At 39.0% G+C, this 16431-nt stretch overlaps 1 protein-coding gene across 31 annotated transcripts in view; it reads right to left on the bottom strand.

Annotated features, from left to right (window-relative positions):
• The window catches only part of CLASP2 (cytoplasmic linker associated protein 2), a 261567-nt gene that overhangs the window by 66237 nt on the left and 178899 nt on the right, over positions 1-16431 (bottom strand). For 17 of the 31 annotated variants that reach the window (XM_075921810.2, XM_075921815.2, XM_089776567.1 and 14 more), the window contains 3 exons: positions 5518-5688; positions 4359-4466; positions 396-458 (listed from right to left, as the gene is read on the bottom strand). In XM_075921810.2, coding sequence (XP_075777925.1) covers positions 396-458; positions 4359-4466; positions 5518-5688 — 342 coding nt within the window. The remainder of the gene's footprint in view (positions 1-395; positions 459-4358; positions 4467-5517; positions 5689-16431) is intronic. The other 14 variants (XM_075921816.2, XM_075921824.2, XM_075921820.2 and 11 more) reach the window with 2 other exon arrangements.

The raw sequence follows: 16431 nt of genomic DNA, 5'->3' as shown, positions 1-16431 counted from the left end.
TTTTAAGAGCACCTGATAAAATACATTTATCATTTTAGCTTTTTTTAATAATTTTTTTCAACAATAAAAGCAAATATAAAAAGGAAGGCTACCAACAGTGCTATGTTAGAGAACTACACGCATAAATAGTGCACTACAAATACCAAATAATGAGAAACTAAAATAAAGCACATCTGCCAGAAAAATAACAGTAAATACATCACTGGGGGAAGGGGTTACATTGGGAAAGAAAAGCTTGCAATATATACACATATGCCTTGATTATCCAAAACACAGAACTCAAATTCATGTAAATAAATATTTTTTTAAATAATGGGTTGTAAGGAAAACCAAGTGGGGGAAAAAAAAATCCAGGATGACTGCACAGATGACAGCAAAGTGTACTCATCCTTCACCTGTAGCCCCATATACTTCTGGGGTGTAGAGGGCACCAGTGGATCTGGAGTGATGCCTGGAAGCTGCAATAATAGGATCATATAAACCCTATCTATTATCGTGCAAGCAAAGTACAGTGATAATTGTACAGATAAAGATACTTTTTAGGAAACAGATCTAGAATTACTCCGTGAAATAGAACAAATTAACAGAGAAAACATGAAATGAAGTTTCAGAAAACGTATGATTGAACTACATAACAAGTAGGTTATTGTACAAAAGCCACTTCATATACCGAAAATTAAAAGCAAACACTAACACTCCCTTTTAAAATTCACATATATACACCATATGAGCCTTTCAAAACACGCAGCTGAGTCTGTCTCAGCTGCCAAGTTAATTTGACTTATCTACATTTCAGAGCCTAGCTTGAATGAGAGCTGACACGCTGCAAAGTAATATTTGAGCTGCACTGAACAATTAGATTCCTGCACAGAGTTATGGTATTAGCAGCTGACTTGAGCATCAGCCTATGCATCTGAAAGCAGCTTGCAAGTTGTGCTAACTCAAGTTAAAAGTACCACCAGACTCACATTAAAAGTGTTTGAGTTGATAATAAAATATTTTAGAAGTATTTCTAATAAAATCATTTAAATTTAAATTATATTTATTTAATTAATAAAACTATTTAAAATGCTGACTTTCTACTCTAAGTTGAAATTCCAATTTTTATCCAGCTACAACTTGGGACCTACACTAAAAAATTATAATCTACTAAGAAAGAACTATATCATTCATCATTTTCTAACTATACAAATTAAGAATCTGAACAAATGTATGCTAAAATATGTAACTGATTAAATACATGAATATTATAATATAGATCACGTCCTTCTGGTTAGCAAGAAGTATGATCAAATTTTGGCTATTCTTGTTTTCAAATCAGCATGCTTTAAAGTGTTTCAACAGACCAATGAAACTGACCTTGTCATTAAGAAAACCAGTATAAATACAAAACAAAATTGAATTCATTTATTAAATCAAGGTTTCTTGCTTGCTGATTTAAATAATGAATAAAATCTGATATTTAAATCAATTAGTCTTGGTATGGACAGGACTCAAGTTAGTTACATTACACTTATAACTTGAGTCAACTTTACAGTGTGCAGATGACATGTTTTCATCATAATTTTTGTAACCCACTAAGCAATGTTTAGCGAATATATTTTGTACCAACATAAACATGCGTATGGTTATTTAACTATGAAGTGTGTTTTCTTCCTCCCCCACTAAAAGTATTATTTGATGCTTGTTTCTTTGGCAATCATATCTCACTCAACATACTTAACACTCAGCTGTATAAAACACAAGACAAAATCAATGGCAATGCCATATGCTATCTGCAGGGTTTTGAACACAAGCAGAAGTGGGACAATTTCTCTCTAGTCCTATACTCATAAGGCTCTCAAAACCCAAGATATGAATTAAAGAGTTTGTGATATCACTAGGAATATTATTTAAAACAAACTGTCTCTTCGCAAATATATAAAACCAGCAAGCCAAAATATGCTTATATATGGCTATAACTTAGTATATAACAGGTACAGTTGACTTCATTCCACAATCTCTTCTTCAAGAGTGCCCTTTAAACTCCTGATACTATAATGGATCATCCTTAATTATTTAATTTATTTATTATTCTGACAAATTTTAAAAGGTTTGTTATAATGCAAAACATAGGAAAGGACTAAAAATAATGTACTTTCTTGTAAGGAAGTTAGAAAGCAATCTAAAAAAGTAAACCTAAAATTAACTGCATGTAATAAATTAATATTCACTTAAATATCAATTATAAAAGCACTTGTTTCTCAGAACAGTGAATTAAAATAGGTGTCGTACTCATTTCTTTGATAATCAGCTTTTGCTTGTGCCACTGTGATGTGGAATTATAAAAAGGTTTATACACTATACATAAACATGGCATAAACTAGAGACATTACTCACACAAAATATTCCTTTTTGGGAGCCATTAGTAACAAGCTACAGTAGTAGAAGGGTTACATGTAATATTGTCACACATTACAAAAGGAAACTAATTATGCAAATAACTGATTTACTTTAGTCTATGTTTCACTGGAATCAATGAACAATTTGAGAGAGTAAGGTCTGCAGAACTGATTTAAAGAAATACATTTTTAACAATAGATTAATTATATGCAATAAAACAAACTGGGCTTACTAATCACTAAGGAAATTTGTCAAAAAAAGAAATTAAGAAATAGGAAGGTAAGAAGTACTGTGATTTTATTTCCTTGTCATATTTAAGTCCTGTGAATTTTATTAAATCTTTATTTGCATAGGGGTTATTTTACATTCTTGCTATAAGAAAAACAAGTGTTTGTGGTATTTGAACATGGGTTAAAAACTTCTGAACTCTGAACACAGAGGCTAATGACAGAAAAGTTTCAAACAACAGCTGTCCCAGTAACCAAATGTCTAACAGCAACAATATGGAATTAGTTTAATAATGTCATAAAATATGGAGCATTTGGCTAGGCATAACATGTCAGTAATATACATGCAAGCAATTAAATGGTGGTTCATATTCAAGCTGCAGAGTAGCAAAAGAAGCATAGATGGATCTGAAAACACTGCTTGTTTTACACCACAGAACATTTCAATTGCATATTAATAGTGGACTCTATATAACATGTGCTCATTTGTTAGGTTTCCTGATTAAACAGCAGCTGGTTAAATTAGCATCAGATACCAAGAAAGCTTCCATTTACCCAATTCTTTGTCAGTAAAAATAAGGCTGAAAGTTGCAAAAGGCTTTTAACAGCCCCAAATTATTATCACACTTTCAGATGATAATTAGGAATATATGGAAGAGCCTCAATCTGAGGCTGAAAACAAAGTAAAGATTTTAATAATTTTGTGTGTGAGCTGACCAGATGGAAGCAAGGTATTTTTGCTGTAAATTATATTTACATCAGTTTGACACTTGCACATATTTTAAATGTCAGGCAGTAAATAGTAGTATTACATGTGAAAGCTGTATCAGTTTTACAGAAGCTCTAGGACAGAGTACTGAAGTATCTGGGCTTGTTCAAATCGGACATGTACAGATTTGAACATGTAAAGATGCCAGCCTTCTCTCCCCCTATCTCTCACCATGTAGGGACCTATGTTAATGCAATTGTGTGAAATGTTGTTTTGAAATAATGTAAGTAGGTTTCAGAATAGGATTTAAGTTTAACCCACTGTAACAAGGGCACTTAAAATTTGCTTCCATTTATTTCCATAAAATGTAGACATTCTTAGAGTGCAAGTCTGCTTTGAAAAATGACTATGAAACTGGCATCTTCTAAGTCAGTGGGTCTGCTGCCAATCTGCACTGAGATTTATATTGGCTTACTTTAGTGACAATTTTTTTAAACTTCTATTAGCACTGAAGTATCAATATGGCAACAGTCCTTTTCTATCAATAGAACAGCTTAGTAATAGCACTTATCTTCCTTTCTGCAATATAAAACCAATTATCAATCTTATCTATCTGATCCAGGAATCAGGAAGGAACCTAGGTTTTGAGCTCAAGAAAACCAGACAGATACATTTTTATTTTGTCTTGAAAATTAAGACAAAAACATGTAACCGTACACCATTTTTACAGTCACTTTTCTGAGCAGAAGTGCCCTTTTTCAAGATTCAGTTTGAGAACTGTGTAAACTATATGGTGAGATCATCTTTCCAGGTTCTTGGTGTAAAGGGTAAGACCCACACCAGTGTGATATTTACTTTTTTGAATGTGCATTTCACTCACATGTTGGTCGATACTCAAGTAAAGTAAATGACAAATGAGTCCAAACAAGGGGAAAATAATGGTTACCTACTATAAGCTAAATGAAGGCGGTGTGGGTTCATTAGGTGCAGATAATGAAGGGCATAGATAGCCATGCACAACAAGGGTCTCAAGTACTTACCAAGGGGTGGGAAAGAGCGGACAGGGCTTGTGTCCCTGCTACTTTCACGGCTGGCCTCCCGACTGCACCCCTGACTCACACTAGGTCGAGGAATGCGGCTGCCTCGTGCTAGTATGATTCAGGGTACAGACAAACAGCAGCACAGAAAGGGAGAAGACACAAGAAAAGTTGTAGTTTGAACATTATTTTGATTGTTCAATAAATAAGATCTATGACATATTTCTAAGAACAGATGTTGCCTCTATTCATAGAGCATTACACCATTATCTTTATTCTGACACTTTATTAATTTGGTAAATTACACTAAATGAAGCCAGTTCAGTTAAAGTATCTTCTCCCCCAAAAAACTAACAGAATTTGGTACCTCTCTAAAGAAATAATGATAAATGGTTGAAAAGGATGGTAACTCTTTTCATATTATAGTTGAAACACTGATAGTATGCCCTGTGAAGAACATGCAAACACAAGTAGTTCATTTAGAACTTAATTTAATGCCCGCTAATCTTTCTTTTTTTCATGTGGAAATAAATGTTGCTTCTGCTACACTAGTGCAAAATACAATAATCTATTTAAAAAGGGGGAAAGCAATTTAAGGTAAAGGCAAGGTAAAGTTAAATAAAAATACTACAGAAAATCAGCTGATAACAGTAACCCCTCAGTTTTATTTACTGACATATTTCAAGAGAATACAGATAACTGAGTTACACCATGACACTGTACTTAGGGGAAACAAGGAGCATAGTACATTCAAGTTTCTACTACTGACACACACACTAATTGATTTATTCTCCCCATCTTGATTTCTTCTCCCCAGTTTTCAGTCTTTCCAGGCTGTCAAAGATTTTGAGGGTTCCCAATAATATTGGGCCCTAGTCATATACTCATTCCACACTTCCTTTTCTTTGTTTAAGAGTAAGTATGGAGGCGTAGATCAGTGTAGTTTGAGAACAGCAAACTTCACGGTCCCACCTTAAATTTGAAACTGTATTACACATGAGAGGCTTCCCTTAGGTGTTGGCTTTGCAGGCCCTCGGTCAGATTTTAGAGTTTCAATTATATGTTTTCCAGCCCCGTCATCTGTAAATATGCACAAATGTATAACACAATATCATTTGTTTAAAAAAAAAAAAAAAGTAAATTGTCAAACAACTTTTCTTACCTACTGACAATCTAGAAGGACTAGCTTCTCTGCTGCATCCTTGGCTTCGTGGGATCTTGCTCCTTTTTTGTGCTGTTGCTGGATTGATTAACACTCTCTGAACACCTGTGTTCATAGTTGAAAGTGCAGTTGTAGTCAAAACTCTTCCAGGAGATCCAGATCGACTGCCAGCTGAAGGCAAAATAAGTAATAAATAAATAAATAATTTTAGATAAATAGTGAGGATTAAAAAGAAAAACAACATGTTTGAAATTATTTGAAAAAATAGTTTGGAAGAGTTTACAAGGGAAAATGTAAAATTTGAGAAAATCTGTAATATCTACATCTAGTCTTAGAAATAAAGCATCTCTCACAAGGTATAGATATAAAAACAACAGTGAAAGTCTGAAAATTCTTATTGCATCTTCAGGACTACATAAGCATCACAGTAAGCAACTGTAACCATACACCAAAAAAAATTATTCCTTCCATTGATACTTATAAAAGAATCCAATATTCCAAAGTATGCTATAAGTAACCTCTCCATCTTCAATTTTAACTCAAGAGATTCTGTCTATGGATGCTCCACCATAGGATGTGTGCACGCTGATGCACTCTCATATAGAGACTGCAGAGTAAACTCTATGAGCCCATGCCTGTACAGAGCAGTGCCTCCTGCTCTGAACAAGGGAAAGTAGGGAGACATCAGCCCATCACCACTCAGTTCCTTCTTAACAGAGAAACTGAATTCCACAGCAGAGGGGAAGGCAAGCAGGAGGCAGAGCACATTTAAGGACAAAACATCCTCAAGAACTCAAGTTACTGTCATGAAGTCACCTTTATGTTTTCTTGAAGAACATGTCCCAATAGGTACTCCATTGTAGGAGATACGACGCATTAGGTCAATGAAGCAGGGACAGACACACTTTCTCACTCTCTCTCTCTCTCTCTCTCTCTCTCTCTCTAAAAAATGCATCACCAAATTAGTTCTCTCAGAAAGCAGATAAGATGAAATAATGTTTGGCCATGGCATGTACAGTAGACCAAACAGAAGTGCTGCAGATTTCTGCTATAAGGATACATCCTTCAGTGGAGTTACAGATATGGACAGACCACTAAAGCTATATACTGTTACTCTGTAAACCCCAGCATTTTCCAAGCAGGCCAGGATGTATCCAAAACCCACCTAGTCTGTGTGAAAATCAATTAGCTCTTCATCCTATCTGAAATTGATACAAATAGCTTCGGAGATACCTAGAATGGTTCAGACTGAAAGCAAGGCTAACTCCTGACTTTCGGTGGACAGAAGTTTCAATTGTCCTTGAAGGCACAAGGTTTGTGCAGAAAACAGGAAGGCAAATTTCCTGGTTAATGTCATATTCCTAGGGAGGAATATAATGTTTGGGAGGAAGCACCGATGGAGATGTAATATAACCTTGTCTTTGTATATGTGATACGTACACCATGAGATCTTCGCACTCCTCCATTCAACTTGCTGACGTGACGTTAATTAGGAACAAAATTTCGCGGAAAGCTGGAAGGGAGAGCAAGTTGCCATTGGTGTGAAGTGAGATTTTTTTAATGGCATTCAAAAATCAGTGTGAAGTGCCACTGGTGAGCTGGCTGTCAAATGGAAGGAAACAAGTAATATAGGCCGTGAAGAAACCTGGTTGCTACAGGGCGGTGCAAAACCTGAGAAATCCTGGATAGATGACTGGAAGGCTGTGATGGTGATAAATGTACTTTGATAGAGCTTACGGAGAGACCCGGTATCTTTAATTCAAACAGATAGTCCAGGAACTTCCTAGGCTTTAAAAGATGGGAAGAAGCATCAGGATCAGAAGTACTTCTACCTTTGCAAGCAAGTTTTATGAGTAGTAGGCTTTCTACTACATAAGGCCGGGTCTACACTATTCTGTTCTTGAGAGTCATTGAGCAGCCATGTTCTCGAATTCAGGGAGAAGGGGATGGGATGAATGAAGGAAGTAGAGTTCTGTGCCAATAGATTTTCTATAAGAAGTCCTAAGGGTGTTACCTCTAGTAGGTGAACCAAGTTTGAGTACCACACTGTCTCAGCCAAGCAGGTGACATGAGGCTAGCTCTTGCTACTTCTCAGTGCAGCTTGAGAAGGGTCTTTCAGATTAATGGTATAGGTAAGTAAGGACAAGAAAGGAACAGGCCATTCCAAATCATAGCTATAACTTCCAGTGGAGTAGAATAGAGACATTTCAGGTTAGCAAAGATGTCTCCCCAGTGTATCTCAAGTCTGGCAAATACTATGGAAGACAGAGTGCTTGAGTTCCATTTATTTATTCTGGAAACCTGGTAAATAGGTTGCTGATAATTCCATCAGATAAGAAACACATCAGATTCACATCCTTAATAACAATGCATAAAAGGACATAGATCTTGCTCTGCCTTTGCAATTGACGTAATACCTCGCTACCCTATAGTCCAGCATTATTCTGAGTGACTTTATAGGGTGTGAAGGAGCTGTTGGGCAAGCATATCATTCTGTTCTTAACTCTAGGACTCTGATTTAAAGCAATGATTCCTGTGGTTGATGCTGAGGCCTGGTCTGGACATTGCTGCCTGGACCAACCTCTGAGAAGCCAGTTGTCCAAATAGGAAAACAATGAAATTCCCCACTAATAGATACAAGCAGCTACTACTGAAAAAAATCTTTGTGAACCACCTCTAACCCCCCCCCCCCCCCCGCCCTTCTCCCCAGAATGTGGAGAGTGCAAAGAGAAGAACTCAATATTTATAGTAGCTGTCCCATCAGGATAAGTTTATATGAGAAGTGCATGTTTACATCAAAGTAGGTGCCCTATACATCAATGAGAACCGATCAGTCATGTTAACATTCTTAAGTATTTTGCTAGGACACAGTTGTTCAAGTTCCTGAGATTGACGATTGGATTCTCTTATTTCCAAAAAAGGTGGACTATGAAGTAATTGACTAGAATCCTCTTCCAATGAACTCTGGTGGGAAGAGACCTATTGCTCCCAAAAGAGAATTAGCTTCTTGTTTTAGGAATCCTTTATGAGACAGGTCCCAAAAAAGGGACAAGGAGGAGTGCTGGATGGAAGGAGCAGAATGAAAATGGAAAAACATAAAAACATCTACATGGTTTTTGTGTCTTTAAGGCGCTGCTGGACTATTTATTGTTGTTTAAGTTTCTCCAGTTACAGATTAACTCGAATACCCTTCTGAAGCAGAATGAAAGTGGACAGAGTAGTCCACTTTGAAGACCCCCAGTATCACTTATCTGCAGCAGGTAACATTATAGTCTCCAAAGAAGGGGTGGTAGTCCAACAAGTGAGCCAATGGAGTGGAGTGCTTGATGTCCTCAACTAAGGTGTCAAGAGTGTGTCTCAGAAGCGTAGCGAAGGGGGGCAGTTGCCCCTGGGGGCACGGGACTGGGGAAGGAGTGAAGCACAGGCTGCTCTGGCCCATGTGACACTTTTGAACAGAGACCCGGGAGTTGGCTAAGTGCTCCTGGCTCTCTACATGCTGCGAGCTGAGGCAGCAGGGCTGGGCGGCAGCAGCGGCCACTTGAAAGGTTAGATTTCCTTACCCAGCAGTTCCATTCCTCTGGTGCCTGGCTCTGAGGGGGGAGGAGGATTTGATGGGGGCGCTCCCGGCGCTGGGGGGACCTGGCTCAGGGGTAGGGGTGAGTGCATTGAGGTGGGAGGGCTGGCTCTGGGGGAGGGGTGAATGCATTGGGATGGGGGGCCCTGAAAGGGAGGGCTGGCTCAGGGTGAGTGCATTGGCATGGGAGACCCTGAGGGGGAGGGGCTGATTCAGGGGGAGGGGTGAGTGCATTGGGGTGGGAGGGCTGGCTCTGGGGGAGGGGTGAGTGCATTGGGATGGGGGGCCTTGAAAGGAAGGGCTGGCTCAGGGGGAGAGGTGAGTTCATTGGGATGAGGAGACACTGGGGAAGGGCTGGCTCTGGAGGAGAAGTGGGGGCATTGGGGTTACTTATAATTTTTTTTAAATAAAATATTTTATAACAAAAGGAAAAACTTAAAAAAATATGTTGGGCTACATTTAAAAGACTAACAAACATATAGATCGGGCATGTCAAATTTGAAACCCACTGAGGGCCACACAAATGAAAACTGATAGCTTTCAGGGACACCAAAGAAAATTTACTTCTATCGGAAAGTTGTAATTATTTATTATTATAGATTGTGTTTTAGGTATATTTTAGACTAATTTTTCAGGTCTTGTTTTAATATAATACAATAATTTGATGTGTAAAATTGTTATTTACTCATAAAATAATTTTTAATTTAAATATAAATTTAAGATACTTTAAAATTTGTTATTTGATACATAACTTGTTTTGTTGAAATAAAAACAAGTATAGACCATGGTCAATCAAATACAACAGGCTTCTGTGAAAATTTTCAGATACTTTGTAAGTTTTCTTCCTCAGGCGCTGGGGAAGTGAGAGCACAGCAGCCAGCTGTGAGCAGGCACTTGATGCCTGTGCAGAGCAGCCCCGCCAGCTGTGATCTGCACGTGGCCACGTGCTCCGAGCAGCCAGCAGACCCACACTTTATTCTTTTATAAAATGTAGTGGCAGGCCACAAAAATTTTTGATTGGGCCACAAGCCTGTTTGACATGCCTGATGTAGATGGTATGAGCTTTTCTAGACCCAAACCACTTCCACCCACGAAAACTCGAGATACCATCTACATAAAAGGTGGGCAATAATTTTTGCCCAGGGGCCACTTCAAATTTTTTTGAAGTAGCCCTGGGTCACCGCGAAAGGGGCAGGGCCTAAACAGGAAGGGGCAGGGCTACCCAGACCATGATTGGTCTGGGGTGGGGAAGCCCCTTTCCCTCCTCCTTCCCACTAGGAATCCATGTCTCTGGTAGGGCAGGAGGAAGCTTCGGGCACTCCCCCATCCTCAGGGCTTGAGGGCAGGGGAGCGCAGGAAGCCTCCCTCCTGCCTTGAGAGGAGTACGTGGCACTTGGAAGTGCCGCGTGCTGCTCGCAGGGCGGGGGCAGAGCAGAGAAAGCTTCACATGGTCCCACGCCCCCAAGCCCTAATTGGCCTGGGGGCAGGAGAGCAGCAGGGCCTCCACAGGCTGGATCCAAACCACAGAGGCCCTTTTGCCTATCTCTGATCTACATGTTTTGTTAGTCTTTAAAGTACTACTAGCCTGTTTTGTTGTTTTTTAAGTTTTTCCTGTTACAGACTAACCTGGCTACCCCTCTGAAGCTTATAACAAAAAAGTTCTATACTATACCATTCCTTTCTGCCTCCCTGTTTCCTTTCTCCTTTCGTGAGTTGGGCAGGCAGGAGTTTTGGTAAAAATGTATCAGACGTGCACACAGTGTCCACTCTATCTCAGCTGGTGCTGGATAATCAGAGCCTCCGTTCTAAAGGGGTTGACATTATTGAAGTGATAGATCACCCCATGTTTTGTTGTAGATTTTCCATCTCTCAGTCATAGCAAAGATTTGGGAAAGATAGCAAAGATGTTCTGATTGTGAACACCTGGAGAGGCAGTCTGCTCAAGGCAAAGTTGGCCTTGAAACTTGATATCCATGGCTTCAGTTGAACGGTTTGTGTGAAATTTGGAAGAGCGCTCAGAGAGACATCTCTCCTTTATGTAATGATAGAATCTCATGGCAGCCTAAAGGAAAAAGTCCTCATGGCAGACAGAAAGACATGCTTGCAGGGTATCCTCAGCCTTAGGCTATTTATTGCTTCAAAAGTCTTCAAGAAAGTGAGGGTGATTCTCGTGTTGTGTGTTAGTTTTATTTAAAAGTTTTTCAGTGTGTGATTTTAACAGGTAAGTTACTCTCTTACATTCATAACTCTCAAGTAGTTTTTCGCTGTGCGATAATGTGAAAAACAATTAGGTTAACTAGGTAAGTAAATGGGAAGTTAGGAAGCATTACAGGTTGCTTACAATACATTTATTAGGTGTCTTGTTAATCTTTAAAGTGCTATATAACTTTTTTTCTTTGTTTTACCAAGATCAGACTAACACAGCTACCTCTCTATTACAATTTGATACACTCACAATCTTTTTTACTTTTTATTCATTAAAGCAACGTGTTACTCATTTGCTATTATAACAATGGTTTTAAATGCTTGAATGAAATATAGGCAAATTTTATTAACTGGAGCCTAAATCTAGTCTTCCTGACCTTCTTGCATCTGCCTTTGAAACCCAAACAAACTTCACCTTTAGAAGAGGTGAGACGCCCATCCTCCAAAACATCCCAGGCAGCTGCAGCATTCATCAATATAGGGAAAGGGCCTATGGCAAGTCTCGAACCCTAGGATTTGGGGCATAACAAACTGTGCTCCAACACAAAAGACTGAAGAGGAGGAGGGGAAGACATTCCCTTGCCCCCAACCAACCAACAGTTCCTATGTAAATTACAGGTAACAATGAAAACAGATAACTAAAAAGTTTCTAAAACAAGTACATGAAGCAAACAATTCAGGAAATGAAGGCAGGCAACTTGCACATCCTTATGGTTCTTTGTTCAGAGCACGAGGAACCTCTCTGTGCATGCCTGTGGACTCTTCAGTCTTCGAGAGTGCACAGACATATGCATATCCTATGGTGGGGCAACCAGCGGATTATACAGTAGAACAAAAACTGCATGTTCATTTTTTAAATTGTACAAGACTGGTCACATATTGTTCTTTTCTGAATCATCAGTAATTAAACCAAATAGATAATTTTATTCTGTAACACCTCTAGACTGATTACCTTGGTTTTCACAACATAACGACAACTAGTAGAAAAATAATGTATTTTTCTAAACACGTACAGGATGATGTAAGCCCTAGTATTTCTTCAAACTCTACTCTCTTGGGGTATGTCTACACTACAAAGTTAATTCGAACTAACAGCCATTAGTTCGAATTAACTTTCATAGGCGCTACACAGGCAAACCGCTAGTTCGAACTTAATTCGAACTAGGTAAACCTCATTCTACAAGGACTAACGCCCAGTTCGAATTAAGTAGTTCGAATTAAGGGCTGTCTAGCCACTTAATTCGAACTAGTGGGAGGCTAGCCCTTCCCAGCTTGCCCTGGTGGCCACTCTGGGCACCACCAGGGAAACTCTTCTGCCCCCCTCCCGGCCCCGGAGCCCTTAAAGGGGCACAGTCTGGCTACGGTGCCCGTGCCAGGTGCAAGCCTGCCAGCACCCAGCCAGCAGACCCTGCACCTGGCACGGCACGAGCCAGCCACCCGCTGCCACCCAGCCCTCCGCCTCTTCCCGGGACCAGGCTGGCGGCTCCCAGGAGCCTGCCCGGGGCCGCAAGAGGCAGGCGCCCGCCTGGTCTAGTGCGGACATCGTGGACCTCATCGAGGTTTGGGGGGAAGCCTCCAACGTCCACGACCTCCGCACTAGGCACAGGAAAGTGGCCGTCTAGGGCAGGATAGCTGCCAGCCTGGCCACCCAGGAGAAGGATTGCATGAAAAACAAGGTGGTCCAGTGAGACCCCCGGCCCTGAGCCCTGAGCTTAGAACGGCCGTACTGGGTCAGACCAAAGGTCCATCTAGCCCAGTAGCCTGTCTGCCGACAGCGGCCAACACTAGGTACCCTGGAGGGGATGGACCAAAGACAATGACCAAGCCATTTGTCTCGTGCCATCCATCTCCAGCCTTCCACAAACAGAGGCCAGGGACACCATTTCTACCCCCTGGCTAATACCACTCCATGGACCCAGCCTCCATGACTTGATCTCACTTCTCTTTAAACTCTGTTCTAGTTGTAGCCTTCACAGCCTCCTGCAGCAAGGAGTTCCACAGGTTGACTCTTTGCTTTGTGAAGAAGAACTTTCTGTTATTAGTTTGAAGCCTGCTACCCATTCATTTCATTTGGTGTCCTCTAGTCCTTCTATTATGGGAACTAATGAAGTTCCTTAACCTCGGTTCAGGGTCCACTCAATGTGGACATGCTAGTTCGAATTAGCAAAATACTAATTCGAACTAGTTTTTAGGTCTAGATGCACTAGTTCGAATTAGTTTAGTTCGAATTAACTAATTCGAATTAAGTTAGTTCGAATTAGTGCTGTAGTGTAGACATACCCTTGGAGCCCAATCATCTAACACTCGTTGCAGTCAATGGAAGGACTTCCATTGGAAATTTGTTAAAACTCCATAAGGAAAGCCTTTTTAAAACTACAATTTTCAACCTTTGGAACACATTATGAATAACCACAGATGATCAAGATGTTAAATTTTTTTGTTGAAGTGTCTTAGCAGATTTTATTAATAAAATTGGACATTTATTAAAAATTTGATCTTTGATTTCATATTGCATCCATTGGAAGAAACTAGACTATCTTCATCCTTTGAAGCTTCAGCTGTGGAGAACTTACATTAATACCCAACAAATGGTCCATTGTATCACTTACTGATACTCTAATTAAAACTATATTCAATAGCAATAATCAGTCCAATTATAAGTCACTGTTGCCAAACACACAATAAAAACAATTTCACTTAAAAATCTTAATTAAAAAGCCAAGCTATTTTAAACTGAAATCAGCTGAGTGAAAGGAGGCTTATAATAATCTTCCTAGCCCCATTTAAAGAAAGAAAACAGTGTAAATCAAACAAAAACCAAAACTGTGTAAACATAGCAATGTTATAAGATGTCTATTATCTTTTTCATGCAACATTTCAAATAAGTGAGTTTTATCAGGCTCTTGCATTACAAAAAGTACCAGTGTCAACAACAAAGCAAAGATAATATAACAATATGAAGTCCACAGGCATATTTAAGGAGCACAAGATAAAAGCTTGATAGCAAGAAATGAAAGGAAAAAAAGTGGGGAACAGTTGAAAACAATACATCATGCAGAGACTATACACAATTTGTTGGTTGAATGGAGACTTGAAATGATTATTTAGCAAAATGCCCTTTTCTACCTATGGGCCTATTCAGCAAAAATGAGACATGCAATACTGCGCAACATGGAAATCATGAACCTAGCTTCCGTTACTGAGATTAACATCAGACATCTCTACCAGTTTTGTGTCGCTTTCTGAGAATTAAGAGTTAATTGCCTCTATATATCATTCAGACCATCCCAAATTATTCAGAAAGGCCTGGCAGAATACAGAATAACTATCCTCTGTACTAGAGAATTTGCAGCAAGTAGATTGCAATACCTGATAATCCTAAACTCTTCCCTGCGTTAAATGTAAAAAGTGTGTTTGAACACACACACACACACACCACTATGCTGCTTATAGGTGTTTGTTACATTTGGTTGATCCCTAATGTAGTGTATACTGGACTCACTGAACCGAAGTATAATTTTCAGCCTTACACACAGTAGCACAAGCAGTCAAAGGCCTAACCAATCAGATATGATACTCCGCAATCACAAAGAAGAAATGTTTTTGCCTTCTAGGTAAGAATTACATTAAATTAAGTAGTTGTAGGACCAAGAAAACTGAGCTGGAATTTCTGCTGAATAGGGTCCTACGTTAGGGATATGTAGATGAATGATCAAGCAACAATGTACACACAAATTTTAGAGTCTTACCACCAATGGGGTTAGCAGACTGTGATCCTGAACAAGTGTAAAAGGCAGGATTGGGGTAAAAATTTATAATCCAAGAAGAGGGAGGGAGCAGAGCAGATTAAAAATGGATGGCAAATGGAAACAAGAAAGCTTTAGTCAGTTCACACAGGAGAAAAAAAGCCAAAAAATAGTTATGTGAAAAGCAGTGAGTTTTAGTAGCATCCACAACTAAAGAACTAGGTTCAAATGCTTGTGTACAAATCAAATGAAGCAAAGCTGCATAAGCAAATTACAAGTTTCCAACTTTCCAACTACATAAAACTAAGAATTAATTATTTCCAATTAAATATGAACTCAACTTTGAGAATATTTTCAAGTAATATAAGACTGCAAAAATTAAAGATTTAAAAGCCAAAGAAAGCAATTTTCATAAAATGCCACAAATATTTTCTTATTTAAGACAAACACAGTGACTGAAAATTGAGCTGGGAGTGGAGTGGGTGATCAAAATAGCTCCAAAATGGAAAGCACAGGTACTGAAACACATCTGTAATCTGACAAGACACTTTCACATAGCAATTATAAAAGGAGTCGAAATTTTTAGGTTTAAATACATTTTATCAATTTAATTTAACATAATCTGAGGGTTAAATGCAAAATCTTTTCCCTCCCACTCAGAAATTTTTTCTTCCAATAGAGAAAAACATAATAACATTATGCAAACCCTAATAAATTAGTTACTCTTGAAAACAAGATTAGCAACTTTTCATCTATGAATTAACTGCAGTACAGAATTCCTGTATACATGTATTTAATACAGGTTAAACCTCTTTAGTTCGGCACCCTTGGGACCTGACTAGTGCCAAACCAAGGGAAGTCAATATTGTCTAGTACCACCATCATCACTTCCACTGCTTACTGGGCTCTTGTAAGACATTTAAGTGTAAATAATAGCCAAATCATAACACAGAACACTGATTCAGGACTAGTGGCTGTAAACTAACTTTATAGGACCAAGAGAAACTTGGCCATACCCATGATAAGTGAATAACTGGCTACCTAAAATTGTGCCAGATCAGGGAATGCTGGACTAGAGAAGTTCAACCTGTATTGCTATTTACAAATAGCTCTGAGGGTGGGAGTAGGAGAAAGATCCTCCTAATCCTCCAGCTCAATCCCTAGTTACAACTGTGCATCCCTGTCCCCGCCTTGCAAGTATGAATCAAATATCCTACCCTTTAAACCTATACCCTTGAAACTTGAAGTATATATCTCTCTCTCTCTGTAAACTTACACAATGGTTTTGTTTCAAAAGAACTCATACTGCCACATGAAAAAATAATGTATTACTTTAAAATGACATTTTAATATGGAGATTTGGTCTAAAGAAAATGGAAGGGGAAAGCT

This window comes from Pelodiscus sinensis, chromosome 2 (genome assembly GCF_052426305.1).
Source record: "Pelodiscus sinensis isolate ZL-2025 chromosome 2, ASM5242630v1, whole genome shotgun sequence".
NCBI lineage: Eukaryota > Metazoa > Chordata > Testudines > Trionychidae > Pelodiscus > Pelodiscus sinensis.
Note: the sequence above shows the minus strand (reverse complement) of the source record. Positions and strands in the feature narration are given on the sequence as shown.